Source organism: Enoplosus armatus, chromosome 5 (genome assembly GCF_043641665.1).
Source record: "Enoplosus armatus isolate fEnoArm2 chromosome 5, fEnoArm2.hap1, whole genome shotgun sequence".
Classification (NCBI taxonomy): Eukaryota; Metazoa; Chordata; class Actinopteri; order Centrarchiformes; family Enoplosidae; genus Enoplosus; species Enoplosus armatus.
Window position 1 is genome coordinate 2,593,356 of NC_092184.1, and position 24,127 is coordinate 2,617,482.

General features: G+C 41.9%; 1 protein-coding gene across 1 annotated transcript in view; it reads right to left on the minus strand.

Annotated features, from left to right (window-relative positions):
• Positions 1 to 2,985: 2,985 nt before the first annotated feature.
• The window catches only part of brip1 (BRCA1 interacting helicase 1), a 49,150-nt gene continuing 28,008 nt past the window's right edge, over positions 2,986 to 24,127 (minus strand). Inside the window, exons 14-25 of the mRNA XM_070905932.1 lie at positions 23,221 to 23,380; positions 22,893 to 23,014; positions 13,677 to 13,789; positions 13,502 to 13,584; positions 12,965 to 13,282; positions 10,367 to 11,083; positions 6,210 to 6,635; positions 4,521 to 4,588; positions 4,102 to 4,180; positions 3,771 to 3,977; positions 3,235 to 3,377; positions 2,986 to 3,015 (exon numbers count right to left, since the gene is read on the minus strand). Of these exons, the coding sequence (XP_070762033.1) occupies positions 2,986 to 3,015; positions 3,235 to 3,377; positions 3,771 to 3,977; positions 4,102 to 4,180; positions 4,521 to 4,588; positions 6,210 to 6,635; positions 10,367 to 11,083; positions 12,965 to 13,282; positions 13,502 to 13,584; positions 13,677 to 13,789; positions 22,893 to 23,014; positions 23,221 to 23,380 (2,466 nt within the window). The remainder of the gene's footprint in view (positions 3,016 to 3,234; positions 3,378 to 3,770; positions 3,978 to 4,101; positions 4,181 to 4,520; positions 4,589 to 6,209; positions 6,636 to 10,366; positions 11,084 to 12,964; positions 13,283 to 13,501; positions 13,585 to 13,676; positions 13,790 to 22,892; positions 23,015 to 23,220; positions 23,381 to 24,127) is intronic.

The following is a 24,127-nucleotide window of genomic DNA, read 5'->3' on the forward strand; positions in this document are numbered from 1 at the left end:
TGACAGGATAAAAATCTAGATACACATCCTCCAAGATACGTTTTTTTCCCCCCTTCTATTTATAGCTTCTATATACATTTATATTATATTTCTATATATAAGCACAGATTCACACTATTTTGAAAATGCAATCAATTTTTTGGTTTTGGTTCAGAAAACCCCCTCAAAAGAAAACTGATTAAAAAAAAATATCAATCAATCAAAAACGTTAATACCATTTTCAAAAGGACTGAAACACGGCCACATGCCTGTAATGGATACAACGCAGCAGAGGCATCACCTGCCTGTAAACCAAATCATAGGAAAAAAAAAAAGCAGCTTAAGGATTTACAGATCAATGAGGCCGTAAAAACCAGCTAAGGCATTCCTGGAAGCTGTGATACTTTGTGCTGTGGTTCTCTTCTGTTACCACTGCAAATCAGATTATGGAGGGGCAGGTTATTGATTGAAATGTGCCTCCTGGTGCAGCATGTGTCCGCTTTGTGGAAGTTAAGAGGTACAAGTGACAAAACAAAAAGGAAACAGTGGAGTCACTTTGTTAGACGCACTCTGATTAAAAAGTGCAGGATATCTGAGCAGTGTGCTGCTATAACTGGCTGGACTTGAGTCATCTTTTAATTTTTTTGTCCACATGGATCATAGAGGACATTGCTATTACAACACTGTTGTGTAGACAGAATTTCACCAAGTTTGCAACACATTCAAATGCGAGTCTCGCTGTGGCTAGTTGCCCAGCATCTCTTATCACTTCTGCACTGGGTCGGGCCGTGTTTTGCCTTTACCTTCACAGCAACAGCAAATTTCCAAAAGCTCCTCAGAAATAGCGCAAACAACAACTAAGTAAGAGTAAGTTGAATTGTCTACCCTCACTGGCAGACCTTTTCTTCTTTTAAAAGGACAAGTCTGGTGATTTATTTTTGTTTGTTTTCTTATTGTCAACATATCCCATGAAAAGAGCAAAACCAATAATGAATGTATCCTACTAAAAATGATTGTGTCTGTATCCAAAGCATGATATATCTTATTATTAGACACGATTAGAAACACATTAATGAACCACAGCGTTGCACTGGGTGACATGCTCCTTTGTCACACACACACACACACACACACACACACACACACACACACACTATTTGCTAAAAACTACAGTGACCAGCAGTTTTAGGAAATTACTGAGCCCTTTTTAAAAAAATCAAACTACCTATTTGTGAGAGATCTTTTTAAAGATGTTTGTCTTCAGTAGGAACCAATGGGAACCAGGGTATGGAACTATTGAGAGATGGACTAAATAAGTGATGGCCCGTGTTGGTCTGTTAATGGGATTTGTTGACAGTAGGGAAAAATATGAAGTTCGTAAATAAGCTTCATCTTTAAAAAAAAAAAAAAAAAAAAAAAAAAGTCCTGAAAACCTGAATTAGGGATTTGATGACTTTTTAAAGGTGTGTTTTTTGGAGTGGATAAATCTATGACCCAACATGGCTGCAGCTGATTGAGTTTGTGTGGTTATCGCACTGTCCTGTGTAAACCCTCAGCCGGGGGTGTTCAGCCGTGTGCCGTGGAGAGCCAGCGTATGAAGGTTTGTGTATGCGTACGCCCCGGCCCTCTGTGGCACATGGTCGAGTAGCTCTGCAACAGTACAATGTGCAAACATCACAGGGGCCTCAGCTGCCTCTGGGATGCCAGAGCTGGTGCCACATGCAAAGTTGCTCAAGTGACTTGAGAAACACACATATATATATATATACCTACTGCTGCCATAAACGCGGATCAGATCAATACTAAAGTGGAAGAAATAACAGATCAAGAAGCCTTCATCAATCAATATTTCCACGGATGCGGCTCTCCATGGCTCTTCTCAACAGACTGAAATATACTACATTACTGTGACAGCTAAACAACTCCTGCTGATATCCCCGCCTCTCCGAGCAGCATCCTGCTTATGCATTTGCTAATGACCTTGTTCTTTCTCCTCACAGTAGCTTTCCGTGGGTTAACCTCCGTTTGGGCTCAACTGCCGCAGACATTTGCTCACAGTGGACTTCGGGCAGCACCGACAATTACTTTCACGCAACCTGGACATGCCAACCAGTTCACTCCTTCTGGAGAGCGGCCACGGAAAAGATTTTCCAGTATATTGGGTTGCAGACTCCCACCACCTCCGTCCCTCTGCCTGCTCGGAGATCTCGCACAAATCAGCCTCCCGACCAAATATGTTCACATACCAGCGTGTTTGCAGGCGATTGGGTTAACGTATGCCATTTGTCTTTGCAACCCTTCTCCCAGCCAGGGCTGAACGTGGGTTTGACAATGAACAGATGGTTCCATGAGGGATGGGAATTTTAATCTACGCAATTAACATCTGAATATTTATGACTGTGATTTAAGGGTTGCAGCAAGCCAGACGGGAGAGAGCTCACATGCGTGGGCAAGAGAGTCAAAAAACTGTAAGTAAAAATGAAACTTGTGATGTAATTCTGTGATGTATCACTGTGGTCTTTTTCAACACAGCTTGGTGTGATGTTGTCAGGAATAAACATCATTTGCACTTACAGCAGGAGCCACTGAGTGCAACCACTTTCCTCTGACAAGGATCTTAAAAAAAAGAAGTTCCTGCTTCCAGCTTCCCTGTTTTGTAAATATCCCAATGTACTTGTATTATTAAAGTGCCACACACACACACACACATCCGGAGATATACAAAGCATTAGGGACCATTTTCACCTTTGTGGTGAGCAGTGCTGTTTACAAGACAAGCCGTGGGAAGTATTTTGTTGCCTCCCAAATTAAAGCTAAAATACAATGGCCAAATGGCTGATTAAAATATAAACAGCTACAATATTTGAAGAGTGTGATATTTTTTTTTAATTTTTACTTTTTGGATTTGAAACATCTAATAAACCCAATAAGAAAGCAATTTACTCACACACACACACACACTCAGCCATTCTTTAAATGTATCATGCATAACTCACTCACACATGGTTAGCCTATCTGTCCCCTAGTGGCTGCCTGCTAGAACACAAGATAATGACCACAGACAACACAACGAAACACAAGCAGCGCATAAACTTTAAGATTACCCAAGTGATTTTCGGGAATCACACACATGTTTTCGCAAGATAGTGCGATAGCATAAAGGAGTGATAATAACTTGAGAGATCGTGGTCAAATCCGAATATCTAAATGACGCTGTAATAAGCACATATACATTTTCACATTTATTCAGTTTACCTGATCTTGAGACATGTCTCGAGGGTACTGGATCTCAGCGGCAATCAAAGCTGCGGACAGATCGGGGCTTCGAGACAAGCAGCCTTTGCACTGCAGAAATCTGGTAACAGAGCCCTCCTCGGGGTTCCAGATGGCGTTATATGCTGCATGAGTGAGAAGCAGTGGGAAAGCATTAAACTCCAGCTAGTTTTAACGTTGAATGCTCCGTTGATCCCATGGAAAGCCTGTAACATGTATTGCTTTGTAACTTTTCTTGTGTTACAAGATTTGCTGCAGTCACTTCTTTAACCTCCTAAGACCTGGCATCCACATGTGTGGACATCACATTTTGGGTTATACCATAATACTTAATTCTGCTTATATGGAAATTCAAAATTGTCCCCGTATGCGGAACCACATCATGTCAACAGATGATGCTTAGTTTTTATACTTATCAGGTCCCAATAAGCCAAGATAGCAAAGAGAAATTAAGATAGAGCTTGGGTCTTAGGAGGTTAATGCTGTTCTTGTCTGACCAAACCTGCCGTCAAACCCACCAGTTAAACTGCCACCACGGTAGGGTTGCAGAGCGGTCCTTAGGGCCTTCAGCGATGCGAGACTTTGGACCACCAGCAGTGAGCCGTCTGACATCGACAGCTGACGTGGTGCACACTGGCAGCGGCCGGTCGTTGCTGCGAGACTGCATTTGTCTTTTCTCAGAAAAGCTAGATGCTCGAATTCACAGACAGCACGCCGTAAAACACCTGAAAACGATGTCACAACGGTGAGAAATTAAATCAACGCCAAAATGAGACACATTCACTTTGACTCACACTATTTAGCCGTGTTAACTAAACTGAAACATGACAGGGATTTCCTAGAAATTACCATGTGCCACAGGAAATAGTTCCTTTTCACACACAGAGCAGTAGAGTCCCAAAGAGCACGGCTTCTGGTCTTTGACTCTCTGTAAGAGGAACCAAAACATTTGTCTCAAGCTTTTTTGTTGTTTCAATATTTCAAACGTTCTTCTTATATCCAAACTTTGGCAGGTGAAATGGCAGGTGTACTGCCAGCACTGCTCTGTGTCAACATTTATTGCTTTTATTTATCCTGTAATGCATTTTGTGCCCTTACGCTTGAAAGTTATTATTTGAATTAATAGAATTACAAATATTGCACTATTTATTGAAAGACAAGCACAGTAAAGATGAACAGCGATAGTTAGAAATAGTGTGTCCGTTCGACGTGATTTACTGGAAAAAAAGAACAAGAAGAAACATGTTAACTTGGCCCTTGACATTTACCTTTCTGTTTGGAGAAGTCTTGTTGAATCTCCTGCGTTTCTGCTTGCAAGATCTCTGCACTTTTATAGCTGGGAAAAAAATTTCAGTTTACATAAAGTGGCTGCAGCACAGCGAGCGACAACACCAATGAGTGATAAATATATACATATATATATATATACATATATACTTTTGATATATTGTCAAAAGTGTTGAGCAACATTTAAGGCAATATTTCTACATGTTACAGTATGAACCTAAGCAGAGACTTGCCTTGTGAAGTAAATGTCATACTAGGTATATACAGTACATTTTTTGACGCACTCTAATCTGTAATAAATTCATACATACAAACATGGATTAAAAAAAATAACAAAAATAACTGAATTTATCGAAGGTCCCATATTGCACAAAGTGAGAGTCTTTATTGATTATAAAGCAGGTCTAGGTGCTATATACAGTAAATACTGTGAAAAACACTGAGATGCACGCAGCCTGCATTCAGAAACTGTGCCTTTAAGTGACTGATGATGTGATGTCACAACTGTACAGTCGCCGCCCTCAGCCACGCCCCCCAGCAGGTCATCTGCTCCATGCACAGCACCACCCACCAAGTACTGGGTTGCACTCATCCACCCGCTCAGTCAGGGCTGCTCTTCCAAGTTGTTGGAGGTTGTTCAGTTTGTCCGAAACGGCTTGTTTCAGACAGGGGGGGGGGGGACTGAGGGGGTGTATAAAGGGCCAGTAGAAGATAAATAAGGACTTTTTTGAACGGTGAATCATGCAAGCACTCACATCAGCTTCACTGCTCACTATTAACAAATGCAGTCTGGGCTAAAAGACGTGCAGGAATCAGTACACAGTCTACTGTGAGTTTAGGTTATTTTAGTCAATCTCTTGACTTGGTTCTTGGTTTAATTAGCTGACAGCTGTATTTTGGCTGTCATGCATGTGGATGTTGCACTCCAGTAGCTAAAGTAATAGTAAACTATTGAAATAATCAAATTGAAATCAGCTAGGAAAGCACCTAGTCCTGTCAAACCCCACACCTCTAGGGGGAGATTCTAGGTTTTTTAAACTCTCAACAAATTCCTTCCGAGCATCAGAACACCATAAAACGTATGCAGCAGTCTCCATTTGTACATGTTACCCAAGAATCTGGAAATCATCACATCATGTCACGTGCTGGTATCATCAAGTCAAAACATCTTGCTGAGCTGCCCTTGAAAAAACAAACAGAACTGCAGTGACTTCAGCTGGATTCACACTTCAGCGTTTTCGACTACTTTTCCAAGAACCCGGGGAGCTTTACCTGAATTTTGACCCAAGGCAGCACTTTACTAACTATCGGGTTGAAGGTCTGCAGCACTGAATGTTGCTGCCTGACCACTTAGATGCTTGACACTACTGCTTCAACTTGTGGGCGGTATTCAGACTGAAAGATGGGCCCAAATATATAGAGGTTATCAACAGTGCGACTCCCCTGAGAGGCTGGATTCAACACTTTGAACCAAGATGTGATTCTGTTGTTGAGTTCTTATCTGCCCTGCACAATGTGTTTCACTTGTCAGTTACTAACTGTAGCAAATTCACTGTTCTTTGTAATGACCTTTTACAGAGCAGCGTGCTAACCAGCATTGGCATATACATGCACTGACTGTTCAGACTGTATAAGCTATGATTTGAAGTTCTATATGTTGAGGAGTTTACCTTTTCCGCTGGAGTGCTGACTTCCTGGACCATCCACTGCTGCTCCAGCTTCTTGTAGACCCCCCATGTTTTCTTGATTGGTGGCCACAATGTCAAACTCAGTCCCTGTGGAACTAAGTGTGGTAGGCACTTTTCTAAGAACTTCTAAGGACTTTCTTGACTCAGTCACCCTGTCACCTACACATAGTTTCAAGATTTGTTCTGTCTGTTGGCAGGTAATCCAGCTATCCTCCTGAACCTCTGGCAAAAGATGTACCTGACAAGAATACTCGTCATTCTTTGAGCTGTATACTCTGGACTGTCTGCTCTTCAAACCCGGGATCACCTCATGATCTGCTCTGGCCTCGTCTGTCCTCCTCTGGCTGTTCCTGGTCTCAATCTGCTGAGGACCGACTCTCCCTACACTCCTGACCTCATAGCATCCACCTGTCAACATCAAGTCACATTGTTAGGAAATAGATACCCTTGGCATGTTTTCCTGAGCTAGCGTAATCAGGTGATCAGAATAACCGGTGGTGAGGGTCACTTTCAGGTACCAATGAGACAATATCATACGATCCAGTAAGGCTGGACGAGAAGTTCTCAAAGAAAAATGGAAATGTAAAAATCTACAGTTCCGTGACAACTGGTCAATTCCATCTGTTGATGAGGATCATGCGATATGATCAAAAGCTCCAGGACAGCTACTCATGGTCTTTGAGCTGAGATTGTTTTGTCAACTGCTGTTTCCAAGATCAAGAGTGGACTTTGAAATTCAACTACGCAGCCATTTGTAACACTATAAAACAGGTTGTTACAACCCTGAAAAGCAATGACTTTATCCTCATCTCCAAGATCTTACGATAAGCAGTGGAATTACCTTTTTACACGTTACGAAGTAAACTACCAGGATGTGCACTTGCACGCATCTGATTGGGTAAAGCAGTGCCAGTGTGCTGCCGTATGACGCATGGACCACCCTGCATTTTTTTTTTTTCTTATTGAAATAAATGACTGGGCTTTCAGACTAAAACCATCCAAATGAGGGATGGGGCAGGCTTATTTTTTTTTTCCACACTGTTAATGTCGGTCTGAATAAGGCCTTACCCAGAAAACATGATGTACCGTCATTACACTTCAAATAGCAAACTCTTGCTAGCTCTTATCTGACATAGCCCCATAGCCCTAATAAGAAGAGCTCAAGAACCCCTGTGTCGACACCACCCGTCATGTTCCAAATGTTTTCTTTTTGAATGTTTTTTTTTTTTTTTAATTGGACGGTATCAAACACTATTGATTATCTGACAGAGGATAATATTTCATACAAGACATAGTAATCCTGGAATTACAGATGTTTAGGGTAGGTCTCTTTCATTTTTTTCCAGTCAGTTTTGGTCAAGTTTGCATTTATACTACTTGGAGAGGCAGATGCTGGATCACTTTTAGTTATTCATTTAACTTTCTCTGCCTGCCTTCTAACTATACTTACATACTTGCAAATGTAAGGGATGGGCGGTCAGGTGTTACAGCAGACTCAGGTTAGTGGGAGCATGTCACACAAATTTGTAAACCCATTTGTTTTGGGGGGTTTTCTGATAAAATCATCACTTTTATTTTAATTTTTTTTCACATTTGCTGAAGCCAGAACACAATCTGTCCACGTTCCTCCAGGCAGCTGCAGAAGTATGCGCTGGTGTAGACATATTGGGAATCACTGTTCTAGTTTACCAATGCGGCCGGGCTACAATTGCAAATTCAGCCAAAGCACTTGTCTGACATAGTTGTGAAAGAGGGTAAAGTTAGCGTTTCACTCTAAACTTTTGATTAGTCGTTTTATGTAGACAGAGTGTTAACCTTCCCCGATGGCAGAATTTAATTTGGGCAAACAGCACAAATCTGTGGGATTTCAATTAATGTGGATGAGGCACTTTTTCTCTTGCATTTCCACGTTGTGATTTTGACTAAGCCCGGTGTATTTTGAAATATAAATGTTGTTTAAAAAAAGGGGGGGGGGGGGGGGGGGGGGAGAGAGAGAAAAGAAATGTTGTTAGTGCAGCTTTAATGATTTGGGGTTGGGGAAAAAGCGGAATTAGTCTAATGGGAAAAAATACAGTCATTCGCAGCCATTACTGAGTCTTTCAGTAATGTGGGCTCCCTATTAAGTGCTTTTAACACACATTCGCTGGCCTCTCCACGTTCTGTGTTTTGATGATGTTAACGAGTGGTCATGCACGATTACATATACAAGGGTCTTGGGGAGGCAGCTGATGAGCAAAGAAAGGCTTTAATGGAACACTTGTCTACTCTGCTCGTCTGTGCAAATCACACATTGGTGAAGTTTGTGTCGTAATGAGACAAATCACGTCAGCGTAATCATGTTTAATCTCATTTTTCGGTCTCCCTTCAACTTAGCCTGTTTGATGATTCTGCATTTAGCATTGGCTTGATTAAATGAGCTCAGCTCCTCAGACTCAAACAATCAAATATAGCCACTGAACAGCTCATTACACATGCATACTGTATTGCACATACATAGGTCACAAATAATCACTGTTTTTCACCCCCCCCCCCCAAAAAAAAAGCACAAAAGAAGAGGTTAAGTAAATGTCTGCTATATTATACAATAGTGAATTAACAACTAAGGACAACAAATATGGAAACTACACTGTAACTGGTGAGAATAGCACTGGCTTAGTTTTATGTATTTAGATTAATTATATGCGAGACGTTTAAATGGTGTGCACATTTTAACAATATTACTACAATACTGTAGCAGTGGTAGTACTTTTTATGTGAAGATATACACTCCAGTTTATTAGGTCTACCCATCTTAAACTAGTTTTATACAACAGTCCTGCAAGTAAACCATACCTCAGTGAAGGTTAGAATGTTTAGTTTTGGTTGAAACTGTTTTAGGGAGGTGTTGGTTTTATTTCAGTCTACCCCCACTAATATAAATAATGGACAAAATATTAGAAACATATTTAGACTATCAAAAGTTACACTTAAATATCCAAAAATATTTTATCTTTATTGCGCAGCCAAGTCTAAGGAAAGTACTGTACAGTTTTGAGCTACTTGTACTTTACTTGAGTATTTCCCATTTTAGGCTACTTGTACTTTTATTCTATGACATCTGAAGGGGAAATATTGTATTGTTTACTGCACTACATTTATTTGACAGATGCATTTACTGGGTACTATTCAGAGTAATCAGTTCATGCAGAAAATATGATGCATTGTTACAGATGAAACTACTCAACAGTATATAAAGTATGTAAAAAATGATCCACCAGCAGCAGCATCAATAAAAATGATCCTATAACAGTAGTATTTTTGATATTTAAGTGGATTTTGTTGCTCATACTTCTATACCTTTACTTCCACCACTGAAATTGGGCCATTTAGAAACATGTCAATGTGGTTGAAGAAGAGAAAAAAAAAACACGGAATGAAAAAGGAATTGAAACAAATATCAATGACACAGCATTTAATTTTATTTTACTTAACAGAATTCATATAGATGCTTGCACTGAATGTACAACAAATGCATCCCCACACACTAATACCATTTAAGTTAACGGCACATAATTACATAATTTGGAATTGAAATGGAAAAAATAAAGGTCTCTTCTTTAGGTTAAATCAGGCGTGGCTAAAGCACCCATGGTCCTCACCCATAACCCACAGGCACATCATTAAAAGAGAGGTGAATGATTGCCTACTTCTACAGAAAACAAATCATGCGGTGGTTTTGTATTTTAATGATTTGTTAAAAATGCACATTAAATCAGCGCTGCAATTGCGATACTGTTGGTTAGATGTTTTTTTTTAACTGAGAACAGGCCTTAATGGTCTTAATAAGATGTTCTGTCACACTAGATAACAAGCCGATCTGAGACGGCTGAAGCCTCATCATCTGCTGTGCGCATGGTAAGAGTGTGTGGGCTAGTTGTAATGTAGTGTAACACCAATGGTGAAATATAGAAATGATGCAGCAATGGTATGAACTGAATATGGTATTTTACATTGCACTGTAATCTGTTTCAATATCCATCTACTGCTGATATTTGGTCCCCAATAATGTGCATTGAACACGTTATTTGCACTTTATTGGCATATAAGACATTCTGCTTTTCTTACATTGCTTTATTTCATGTTCCCAGGTTGTTAGTTACCTGTTGGAGTGGAGGGGGAGGGAGCCTTCTGCCTGGACCTGGACAGCCTGCGAAACCTACTGCCTGCCTGCCTGCTCTGGTTATCCACCTGCTCCTCCTCCTCCTCCTCACCTTGCTTCTGTCCCTGTGACAGCTCTGTGCTGTCCTTACTGATTGAAACAGCACTCTGTCCGTCAAAAGCAGAGGCCTGCTCGGAGCCACAGCATTCTTCTGACAGCAGGGCAAGGATCTCTGGCCCTGAAACCATCCTGGGAGGGGACTCTGTCTCTTTTTGTGGGCTGCCTTCGTTGCTTTCGCCCTCGAAGAGCTCTGGGGTAAAGAAGACAGTCTGGTCTTCGTCCTCTTCATCTTCATCTGGCTTGTCTGCAGGGGGTGGTTCACTTTCACAGCTGGGGGGTGTTGTTACTGTGGAAGGCTTCAGAGCCAGATTGTTGGGTGCCACATTGATTTCATTGGAGCTGTCACCAGCCCCTTGTTTAAGAAAAGCCGCCTCAGTCTGCTTTGGTGGAGAGGAGATCAGCTGTTTCTCCTTGTGCTCAGGATGATTCGATGTTTCCAAGTGCTGGCTGGAATTACTGGCCGCTTTTTCTTTAAAGATTGCCTTCTTGAAGCAGGTGCTGATGGGGCTGGAGGCGAAAATGTGGTACAGAGGCTGCCCTGTTCTTCTTTGATGCGAGAGGGGCTCTGCTGGGGGACTGTGCATGCTCTTCAACGGTTCTGCATCAAGAAAACAAAACGTTCAAAATCAGTGTACAGAGGAGATTTATTAACCTAATACTGGCATATAACTGAACTCTGACAGAGACAACAGAGCAAACACGTTACGAGTCACAAAGAAGCAGAGTGCCATGGCTGCCGCGGCTATTCTATGAAGAAAGATATAAATGTGGGCTTACGCTCAATATAACCCAAACAAAGGTCAAGGGGATTTAATTAAAAGCAACAGTCCAACATCTGCTCATCAGCTCGCTCCAGCGCCACTCAGGCACGCAAAAGACCTTACAGTAATGAGGCAAGCCACTCAACTGATCCCACGGCCCCCACCCCCAACATCCAACGCATAAGGGGGTGTGCTACTGCTCTGCTGCCACCCCTATCCACCACACGGAAATTCAACTGGGCAAACAGCTCAACCTTGTCATGACCCCCAAAGACAATGGGTGCTCGCCAAGGCGATGTGCAAACATGTCACCTCAACATATTCTTTTTGCGGTGATGTCATGCTCATACAAGCTTGAGCACAAAAATGCACCTTTTGATTGCTGTCTTTTAAAAACAGCGCAGCTTAAAGCTTAAAATGTCGTAATTTATGAAAAAAAGAAGAGGAGACTAGGTCCTAGACATTGGAAGCAGTGTAATTCTATTGGCTAAAATCTTGATCTACTTCAATCATAGCATTACCCACTTTGGAGTAACAGGGACATCTCTGTCACATCACTACTATGAATTCAATAGAATGAAAGCAGATACTAGAATTGACATATTAAAGCAGTATTTTTCCCCTCCTTAATGGACACTTTTGGTTCCCTGGCTTCTCACACAGCTTAATTTAAAGTAAAAAAAAAAAAAAAAAAGGCATTTCTGAGATTAAGTTACATTTTTGAATGTTACCCCAAATTATACCACATACATTCTTAAAGAGGCTGGTGATATTCTACATTGTTCTGATTGTCAAATCCCGTGAAAACACCAAGAATTAGCAATTTTTTTTAAATTAAAAAGTACTGTCTGTAAATAACTTCTTCCTCTGTGCCATAGAGCTCCATTGTTGCCCAAAAACTAATAAAAACACAACGATGAGCGACACTGTTGCACTGGGTGACATGTTCCTTCATTACCATGAACACACACACACACACTGTAGTTTATTTTGACTCAATCCCTCATATACACATCCTGCCGCCAGAAATACTCACTTGAGCACCAAATGTGTATTAATCCACTGCAGAAAATAGTCCCCAACAAATGCACTATTTACTCCTGTCAGAATGTTTGTTAAAAACTACAGTGCCCAGCTGTTTAAGAGAATTATTGAGCCGTTACAATACAATATAATGTGAGACCAAGGCTTCAGGGTCTACATTTTCAGTAGAACAAATGGGCTTAGGGCTGAGAGCCACAGACAGGATAGGGAAGTCAAAGTCAGAGTAATAAAATGTTGGTTTTCTTGGTTTTTTTTTTTTTTAATGGGTTTTGTTTGCCAATTTTAGACTGTATTTTATTTAGGTTAAATGAAGATATATAGGTTTTGTTTTGGTATTGGTACAGGCACCCAGGTACCAATACCGTGGTTTTGGCCTTTTCATGGACATTTCGTTTATTTTATTTTATTTTTTACAAAAACCATGAGGGTATATAAGCACACAAGGTAAAAAGAGATTCCAGTTATTATCAATTATTTCTCCATAAATGTAAAACCATTCTAATACTGCAGATTTAAACCTCTCATCACCAATTCAAGAGTAACATAATCAAAAAGGCCTTAACAGAGTGGGTAGGAAGTATAAAAATGCTGTTTTGTGTGGCCTTGGATAAGACCTGGGAGATATATCAACCTTGCGGCACCAAAACGTCTTTCAGTACTTCAATTTAGCTCACCTGCTTTTTCCTTTTGTCCAGTTTTCAATTGTGTGTGAGAAAAAAGAGAGAAGGTCGAGGGGCTTGTGGCCTGCTCGGGTTCAGGCAGTTTGACACATGAGTGGGGTGACTGTGGTTCTGAGGCCTTGGGCAGACCCTGTCCCTCCACAGTTACCGGCGACTGACTGTTTGTAGATAAGACAGTAGAGCTGAGGGTCTGGCTGTTTGCAGGGGCCGCCTCCACCTTCTGTTGCACCTGAGAGAATGCTACCAGAGACTGCATGGCGTTTCCGAAGGTGTCATGATGCTGAACGAGCTGGCGGACCCATTTAGACAGACCTGAGTTTACACAGACACACACACAGACACAGACACAGACACAGACACACACACACACACACACACACACACACACACATCAGAGACAAACACTGCCAAAGATCTTGGTAGAACAAAACAGTGGATAGCTATTGCCACCTAGTGTTCAAACTGAGAGGCTGTGCAGTTTGACATGATGAAGTCGGCCATGCTGCTGCTGCAGTGAACATTATTGAGCACCTGTGATGTACTTGTTGGGATTATTCCTGTAGCGGTCATCTACTAGAATAAGGGCACCCCAGTCATTCTTGTGGCGGATGCACCTGTAAAATGAAGTTTGGAGGTTTAAGTATAAAAGACACGCAGCATAAAAATACATCTTCCATAACACTCCGGCTGTAGAGGACAGATTTACCTTCCCAGGGCCTGGTTTAGAGCTCTGTAGGCCTGAATCTCGTACCAGCGATTGCCTGGGAGAAGACCTCTGGACTTGCAGTGCTGGTCATTGTACTTCATCTTCAGTTCCACCTGAAACCACAGGCCAGTATGTAAAAAGATGATTCAGTGTCCTGTGGATGCATGTCCATCAAACTTCCAGTACTCGTGCTTTATACACCAAATGTTTCAGTTATCATGCACTCCTCAGGGTGGTGTCTGAGGCTGTTTCTGGTTCCTTTAGTCCATAAAATGGTCATGTGATTTATAAGCCACCATAAACACTAGGCACACATCACAACATCGCCATGATCTTTTAAGAACAGCGGACACTACAAAGTGATGAAGCCAAGATAATTAAAAACATTTAGAGAATAAAACTGACATAATATATTGATGAGGAGCTATGCCACATGTTTTCATTTCAATGGACTTGCGTGTGTGTGTGTGTGTGTGTGTGTGTGTGTGTGTGTGTGTTCGCAAAGTTAGAAATTGGAAGTGTTTGGAAGTAACAGTGAAGAATAAAAATGAGAATACACTGGAAAAGACAGATAGTAAAGGTTTATATCAATGGCTTTGGTGAAGATTACAAAGATAAACATGAGTGTCTGATCAACAAAAATGTTGAAATCTGTTTTCTTGTTGCTCATCTGGTTCTGGACTAAACTGGTTAAAAGAAGAGATGATGACAACGGCAGTTAAAAGGCTATTTCGGCAACTTAATTCAGGAATTGATCCCAAGAAAACATGACCAAATATGTAGTCATAGTTATAGATACCCCGAAAAGGGTCCGTGGTTAGATTCGGTCCGGGAAACCTCTGCTGTATGTTACGCCCCTCCTTAACTCCAGTCTGTGTCTCTATTGTATGCTATCAAAAAATACATTAAAAACAGTTTAAAAAGACTGAACTAAAAAGCTGTTCTTGAAAACAATAACCGTGGCAGCATGCATATCTAATGATGGATAATTAATTGAATTCATCCTGGATATGAAGGAGAAAACTAAGTGGGCGATGGATCTAGGGCAAACTAAACCCCAAACAAATACTATACTGGACCTGGAGGGGTTGGATATTATCCGCCCTCGCAGACAGATGTGTTCTGAAAGGGGAGCAGAGGGGCTAAAGAGAGGCCATGGCAAAGTAGAGTGGAGGTAGGAGGGGGGGGGCAGACAACGTGGTCTAGGTGACATGAAGCATCCCTGCACAAAAATGCCAGGAAAGCATCCATCCATTTGCATCTGTTGCTGCTGATTTTAGCGCTAACCTTTCAGAATTGACAAGTGAAAAGTTCAGCTGGCGTCTGACGGGATAACATGCGGGGCAGGCCGCTGAACGGGGCTTTAACTGCTTTTGACAGGTACCGTGTGTTCGCCCTGAGCCACCAAACACGGGGCCGTGGCAGGTACAGCCTGTTCCCTCATGTGCATCACGCAATGCCACTGTGGCCCGTCTGGGCTTGTGTATATAAACAAACAAGCAGAGTCACAGGAAATCCTAAATGTCGCCCCAAAGTTGGACTATGACTAATAACGCCTCACCTAAGGAACAAGCAAACAACTGAGCAACACCTGCCACCACGAGCAAAACCCGAACACCGACACTAAAAGCATGTTATAGTATGTACGATGTAGGCCTATGCTTGTCAGGAGATTTAGAATCACAGCTTTTATCTGTGAAAATACAATAGCAGTGCAGGCTGTCAATGGGAGTCAACTCACACAGCCATGTCACAGTGACGTCTCATTAACGCTGCTGGCTTCATGGTGAGATGTTTGCCAACGTATGAGACACCAGAGCAGTTAAAGAATCTACTTCTAAACCCACAGCTTGCACAGAAAGGCCAAGTAGCCTCAAGCCGGCGGTGTCATCTAAATCCAATCACAGTCCGTTTCAGCGTTCGAGCCATCACATCCCCGGTCTGTACCATGTCGTCGTCCAATCGAACATGACAGGTTGCATATGTGAAAAAGCCAATTCTGGCTGCTAGCAAATCTCGCGAATGTGCAAGAAACCACAAGCTAGAAGGGATTAGTTAAAATGTCAAGAGATCACTCGCTTGCTTTGGCCTTGTCCTCTACAGCTACCTGTTCATCCCTAAAAACATATATTTGACCACTAGGCATGATTCGCAGCTGAGCGCATCTGTTTGAGCTACATTTTACGCAGGCTGTGTGTGTGTGTGTGTGTGTGTGTGTGCGCGTCAGCTTCAGTGTGCACGCCCCTGGCAGTCGGGGACATCTTGTGCCTGTCACTGAGATTGCTAAGCGCCTCATCTGCCACATAAGGCTAAGCTGACAGCTGAGTGGCTCGTCTTGAAGACAGTGTCTGTGTGTGTGTGTGTGTGTGTGTGTGTACGCACTCTCACAAGGGCATCAGACTATCACACTCCCTTCCAACATACTCATGGATCAGCTCACACCAAGGCTGATCCCACTTTGATAGTTGCTCTCATGTTCGTCGAAAAAAGTAAACTGTTCATTTAGAATATTTATGAATAGAAAAGTAGAGGTTCTAGATTTGACCTATGTGTGAAAGTTGAGGAAAGTTCTGAATGGTGATGAACAGGGATAGCTAAGGCATAGGGCTATAGTAATCGAGTCAGGCGTTCAGTCTGGAGAAAATGTTGTGCAGATTATTGCAGAATAGTTTCAGTCTGGTGGGCGTATTGACTTGAACTTGAACTTGGGCTGGTCTTGTGGGTGTTTTGGCACAAAGTTGTCTCGTCTTGTCGGGGTTTTGACTCAAAATTGTCTGAGTCTGGTGGGGGTTTTGACTAATTCATGGGTGTTGTTGTGGGTGTTTCAACTCTGACCTGTCTTGGTTTGCGAGTATTGTGACTCAGACTTGTCTCTGCCTCCTGAACGTTCGTGACTTGTCTCTTTACGGGTATTCTGATTCCAACTTGTCAAGGCCTCAGCAGGCGGTCTCACCTATAGTCTAGTTTGCTCAGCATACACAGTATTTGATTTGATCAAACTATAATAATCTCACCGTGAATAACAGGAAGACAACAATGTGAAGAACGTTGAATGAGCGCTGTTTTGTTTATTTGGTCTTTGTCTTGTCCATTTAGACTCTGTCTTAGTTCTGGCTCGGCCCCCATTGTGGACCCTGTCTTGACTTGATCTCAGCACAGCTTGGACTTGATTAACTGGTCTTGACTACAGCCCTGGTATCAAACCCTTTTTCAGTACCAACCGAAATAGTCTTATTTGATCAAATAATTCCTGATTTAATCAAAATGTTGCCACATTTGCGTTTAACATTTGAGAACTTTGGCTTGTTTTGTAAATTAAAAAAAAAAAGAGGTTTATATCTCTCAAACTAAGGTATTGTTTGGGTATCAGTACTGAAACGTTGTATTGTATCGGCAATAGTATCAAAAAAATGTTTTAAACAGTTCCAAGTCATAGTAATGAATTGTGTGAAAACATCTACATTTTGTTGGGGTTGAACACACGTCAACAAAAAATGATGTCGACTAAGACGTCTTTCAAAAGCTGGCCTGTGGTGCTGACAAGGGCAGTACAAGTGGTGATTATATTTTATGATTATATAGCTTTCCCGCAGTGGCTGATGATGAACCCATATGTACAGTGTCTTGAGCGGGCCTGGAGCATCCATCATCCCCTCGTCTTGATGATTTCCATGAACTCTTCAACATTCCTCCAGAATCCCCTTTATCCACCCGTTTCACATGCTCGCCGGCCTTAGAAGTAAAATGCTCTTGTGGCTGTCTTTAAAAAGGGCAGCAGCAAGAGGCTGGCTGAGCCCTTCATTAAACTGAGAGAGATGCCTTATCAGTTGTAAGTGTCTTTTTATTGCTTGTTAAAGCCACTTATTGTTTGACCCACTCACGCAGGGCGTGACTGTACACTGTAAAACATGCCATTGGAAAAAACGCAACATAAATGTAATACCACCTTTGGCAGGGCTTTCTCTGCGGAGGACTTTTCAAGTTCAACCTTTGATCTTTGTCACAATAACACAACAGGCCAGTAAAATTCCATGCTATGTGCTTAGGCTGTAGCGTCTACGAGTTATGCCTGTCTGGGAATGCTGGCCATGCAGGCATCTAAAGTGCCGGAGTAGTTTAAATGGAGAGAAGCTGGGCTTACACCTCTTATCCTAGCAATGGGGTGCTGCCGTGTGAGTGCGGCAGAGAACGAATGAATTAATATGTCTGGTTCCATGTGTGCACCTAAGAGTACGTGTGCATGTTAGCACTAGTGCATGGAAGTGCGAAATGTAAGAACACGTCCCGCATGTGTATGTGGGCCTGTGTGCGCTAAGGGAACCCGTTTCAGTGTGAGACATGTGGTGTAAATATGATGAAGGTGTTAATCCGAAGCATTCATGCAGGTAAGAGTGTGTTTAAGGAACTCCTAACACATTAACACTGGTGAAATAAGAAGCAATACAACTAGTGGTGTTTTGGGGGGGAAAAAAAGGGAATGCAGGGTTTTCCTGCAGCATAATGTAGCACTGCTTTGCCAGAAATTACAGCCAAAATAAATGATTACGCTTACGAAATACAACATTAACCGGCAGAGAAAAAGAGCAGAGGTGCTTTATCATACTAACCATGTTGTTCATTTGTGATGCCGCTGTTTAGATCCCATAGTCACTGAATTGATCAGAGGAGATGCATCAGGACTTTTCTGATTCAGCTCAACAGATGACAAAGATACATCATATTGTGCGTTTGCAGCAATCAATCATGTCAGCAACAAAGGCTACCTTCTGAGGTTTCACAAGTTAGAGAAGGAAGAAAAGCGAAAGCAGCAAAGGGCTTCATCAGTCACAAACAGGATGGGAATGAGTGAGGACAAGTAGAGGAGCGCAAGTAGCACTGCTGCTACAGGGGGGACCCTGCAGTGGTGCTCCCGTGAAAGCTGTGAAAGCTGTAGTACGTCAGGCCTTTTGGGGCAGGGCTCCAAAATCAAGCACTAGTGGCATTAGTGCCAAGTACTTTATCACATGTATCACATATCTGTCACAGTTGGTTCTCAAAACTTTGCATACAGTACCACACAAAGGTACAGTGTGTCAAGGGGATGCAAGTCAACTCAATCTTTTCGCCATCGTACCTGCTGTTTAATAACAGCGCCTGCAGGAAGCGTTTAAAGCATCGTAACTTATCTTAATGGCATTAAAAAGCCCAATCCAGTTTTCAATCCTTAAAAACTCGAGGCCCACCTTCCAGCTTAACCAATAAGCAATAAAACAACAACAAAGAAAACAATCAACAAGCAGTTTTTCAATAATGATGCGACAGCGTAGGTCAGCAAGCCGAATGAGCACAGCTTTGCGGCTATTTCAGCAACCCTTGTTTGGAACAACCTCGGCATAGATCACTGTGTTTCAACATGGGACCATACAGAAACATGCATCATTACTCTATTATAGAAAACATGGTGACCAAAAAGAGTGTACACTGAATCCTGAATTCGTCCTCCAGTGGAATGACTGTTAGTAGTATTGACTATCCAGTAGTGCGTACACTATTACATGTGCCAGTGCCTATGCATTTATGTGTGTGTGTGTGTGTGTGTCTGACCCCTTAAAGAGCCTATTATCTCTCTGACAGAGTGCTACAGCAGTATCTGTGCTACTAGTTTGGCATGCTACGAGGGCTAGCTGCATGGCTTTGACAGTCATTAGTGTCAGTGTCCCCATCCTCTCAGTGGTGTAATGGGTTAGCTCAAAGACCTTTACAGCCCCCCAGGGCTTATCTGGGGGCCACAATGCCTCTGCCACTGTGAGAGGAGATAACAGGAGGAGGAAATGACAACTAGAGGGAAGAAAAAGAAGGAACAAGCAACGCTGAGGATTAAGATGTAAAGAAGAAATGAGAATAAAGACAATGGAGACTAGTTAGTTCTGAACGGGGGAAAAGACACAATAGCATAAACACTTCTACAAAATAATTACAACCAACACCACAGTCCAAAATAAAAAGTGCCTTTGGGAGGCATGTCAGAATCTCCACTGAAAACTGAAAAGTTTTAAAGACTTGAAGACTGATATTTTTACTAGCTGTAGCTTGACAGGACCGATTGGTTTATGTAAAACTGACACGACAGGTCACCCCTATTCACAAAGACTCGAGTCAGCAACAGAAGTTCCACACAATTATGAAGAATTAAATGACAAATTACTAGAAGGGCAAAATAAAATGAATCATTAGTTTCAGTTTCAGTTCTGTCTGCCGTGTTTGTACTCTCTAATTTGCCCAGTTGTGTGCTCGAGCTTTCTTTCAAATCTATTCTTTCCACAAGTCGTGTAGCCGTTAGATATGTTGTTTAAACGTCATAACACGTCCTTCAGTCCAAACTGTTTGATCTGGAAATGTAGAAAATAGAATATAAAATTTCTTTTTTATTCTTTATTTAAATGATGTAGTATTTTAATGGTAGTCAGGAGATGGAGTGCTAAACGATTAAACTAAAGGTTTTGACTTTAAAAGGCAGCACAAAGTCAAAGTGTCGGCCTTGCCTACCTGATCCTACAGCAGCCGCAATTATGACGAGATGTGGCGAGCGCTCTGAGGAGCTGAGCCCGTGCAGCAAATAAACAAAGGCGGTTCATGTGGAGCGCAGAAGACGTCATTAGAAATGCACCGTCTCTTCACACTTGGTTAGCTCCACCTTGGCCCTAACTGGCTTTGGCTTCCTCAATCCTCCCCCTGGTGTGCTGCTCCATCCACTCATCTCCTGTTTTATTCCAGATCAGGCACATTATTTTACAAGCTTGATGCAGCAGGGTTACAACAAAACATCACACGCCGAATACTGAATATTGAAAAGAGTAGGGCTATTTGTCTTGATGGATATTTCTTCTTGTATGTACTTACGGCCTTATTTCTGTGTTTATTCCAGTATTGTGTCAACCAGATGAATAAAATAACACTGTATAATGTTATACAACTGTAAACTGCGGCATCACGCCTAACAGTCTCGAAAAAAACAAAAAGCAAAACAGCCTTCTCGAGCACCGTGCAGTGAATGGCTCAGGCCCATCCTACATCCAGGACATGGTCAGACCATACACCCCATCCCGTCCCCTACGCTCTGCTGCTACCGGCTTGCTTACGACTCCCTCACTACGCCCAGCTACCACCACCACCAACAAAATCAGGACTGTTTGTTGTCCTGGCTCCACAATGGTGGAACGAGCTCTCCATCCACACCAGGACAGCAGAAACTGTAATACATCTTCCATCGCAGACTGAACGCTCATCACTTTGACTTATTAAACAAACAAACAAACAAAAAAACTTTCTCTATATCTTATTGTTTCTAAATGTAGCACTTCAGCATATTTGATGAAGTTGATCTCCTTGCATGATACCAAATAAGAGGTTCAGCCGCAATCAAGTCTTTAATTTAAAGGTCTGATATTTCCATAAGATGTGTTTGCTTAAACTCCTATTGTCAACCACGTGGCTTCTGTTAGATGGTCACAATTGTTATGGATTTTGGTGGTTGGGGTGAAACATGAAGAATTGTTCCCAGTGTACATCCATAATAGACTGGGAGCTAAAATATTTTGCTAGTTACTAAGTATTAGTGAAGAGTTTCAGTGTTCCATGGCTGCGTAAATCCCTGTAACTGTTAGTTATCTAAATTATTTTAACAAAATATGAGACTTTTCATCTAGTGCCACCACTGTTTTATGGTCAAACCATACATGGTAAGAACTATAACATGGCCTTTGCAGAATGCTTTAGACCATCTACTTGTACCTAAACAGTACAAAACAGAAAATTTAAAAAATAAATCTGAGAAAAAGAAGCAATGCCCTGAGAGCTGACAGAGGTGAAACTGACAGCTTTGGCTAAGGTGAAGGGGTCCGGGAAGCTTCAATCACCCACACGTCTTGCCACACTGACAGAACAGGTTAGTGAAAGCTTCGTCGTGCTCTGACAGGAGGCTGTGGAGGAGTAAAGGGGAGGAGAGGTGGGAGGCGGGGAGAGAGTCAAACTTAAAGGTCAACTTTATCTGCTAAGGACGGGGCAGACACAGCAACATCGCTTTGGGATTTTTTTTTACGGATCACCAAAAAGAGATGCTCTTATTTGGTGTGGGTTTGTGTGTGTGTGTGTGTGTGTGTTTGTGTGTGTTTGTGTGTGTGTGCGTGTGTGTGCATGTGTGTATGTCTGTGAGATATATTTTTGTGTTCGTGGTATCCAACATGTTGGCTCTTGGCCAATAAAATGAAGAAGTGGACATTTTACAGACACTGCTTGGACAATATTGTCATTGTACCAGTTTTAGTAGTAGCGGTAGTACCAGCGTCGCACAGGTAATCAAGTCACAACTTCTACAGGAAGTAGCTTCAATCCACGAACAGGGATATGCTGTGATTTCTTTTCCACCCTCAATTTGATCATGCATTTGTAGAGGTATTGTTAAAGGTGACAGGTTCCATGGCCAACATGAGCAGAGGCGGAGAGAGTGGCGAGCCTTCTGCTGATTTCCATTGGCTAAGATACCAAACACAAATGGCCTACACCACATTGGTGTGCAGTAGTTGATCTAGTGTTTAACATTTGGTCATGTCTAGCAGAGCTTTGCTGCAACAAGCTTGAATGAGAGAAGAGCCATGTCTAGCAACCATTTTTTGACAGTATAGGTTGCCTAATAGCATACAGAAATTTGGTCCCTCTCCTTTATACCAGGAAGTAATCTCTCTTTTGGATAAGATTTTCTATTCCAGATTTGAACACAATTGTAGGTTGCATGTGCACACATTTTCATAGCTTTGAGAGTACTATAATTAGGGCTTCTGTAAACAAGACAGCAAACGGTTGATGAAATATTTAAATCAGACGTTCTACAGACAATTCCTACATGCTAGACACAGCAAGGCTGTGAACAAATCTCCAGTTAAACTCCATTATCTAAACCAGAGGTTCCAACATTTTTTTGCATTGGGGACTTTTGTAACGACTATGTTGTTGTAATACCCCCCCCCCATAAAACCACAAACGTACCTTTTTACACTTCAGTTTTTCTATAGATTCAACAGACATATGCATAAAACATATAGTGTGTTAATTAGTCAGTTTAAGAGGTGCTGGTTGGTTGATTTTTCTCCTGTCTCCTGGATGTAGCTTCATATTAATTAATTGCAGCAGCTGACTGAGAGTCTGTTCAGAATATCTGCAGGCTGTTGTGAGTCTACTTACCTGGAGGTCTTTGATGTTTGGGAAGGGAATTCCAATGGTGACCACTGCCCTGGCGTTATCGTCTGTGAAGTCTAGTCCTTCACTCACTTTACCCCGACAGACAGCAATCAGCAGTGCGCCATCTTTAACAAAGAAGTTTGATGTCAGCATTGGTGCGGCTGTACAAATGAGAACTTAAGACTCATTGTGTGAGCACAAGAATAGATCAAATGAATGTATTTCAGTACTAATTTGCAGGCATCAAGCCACCGGTCAAGCTGCTTCAGAGTGATACAGCAAAACCAGTGGCTGGTTCAAAGGTGAGTGTGATATTGTTTACTGGTCTCACCTCTTTCCTCACAGTATTTGATGGCATCATAGTACGTCTGAAGCAGTTCGTCAAAATCCCCCTTGCCACCACCGCGGGGCTCTGTGATCACAGTTTTCTGTTGTTCTAGCTTCTCCCAGAGACCAGTGTTAGTCCATCGGTCACGCAGCTTATCTAGCATCTGATCAAATCACAGGAGGTATCATGTTGTAAATATACACAGAAATTGATCACATAGAATCAGAATTGTGACAGTGAACCTGCAATATGGCTAAGAGCAGAATCTATAGGGTTGTTCTCTACTACTGAAGGCTCTCATAGATAATGCTAGTTCAGTGGTTCCCCTATTTTACGATTGTATATACATTGACGACCCCCACCTGCATACAATTACAAAAAAGGGGAAATATCTTCATGTATATTTCATTATGTGCTTTGCAGCATAATTAACCTAAATAGTTAACGTTATACCTGCAGAACGTTTGTGTAAAACAAGAAATTGGTATAAAATTCTGAATAGCCTATTTCCTGTGGATATTGTGATGTATCAGACAATTTTTCCTTATATTTTTAGGAACACAATTCTATGTCCGTATTATGATTAATAGTCCAAGCAGCCTGGCTTTATAATAAATAAATCAAGCCCCCATGGAGCTTTGGCTTTGGCCCTGATGGGGGTCGGGACACCCAGGTTGGGAACCACTGATACGGTAAACGATCCCCGCATATCTTAATTTTGCTGACCAGACTGACCAGAATAAGCCTAGGTTTTTATTAGCCATGCTCACAGCGTGGCTCTATGAATGACAAGGTCAGTCCGTCTAAGTCGGTCCACCACTGGACTGAACTGACCTTTCATTCTGGTCAACATTTACACTTATCCAGTGAAACATCTTCATTCATCTTCGTTTATGCACATATAACGCTG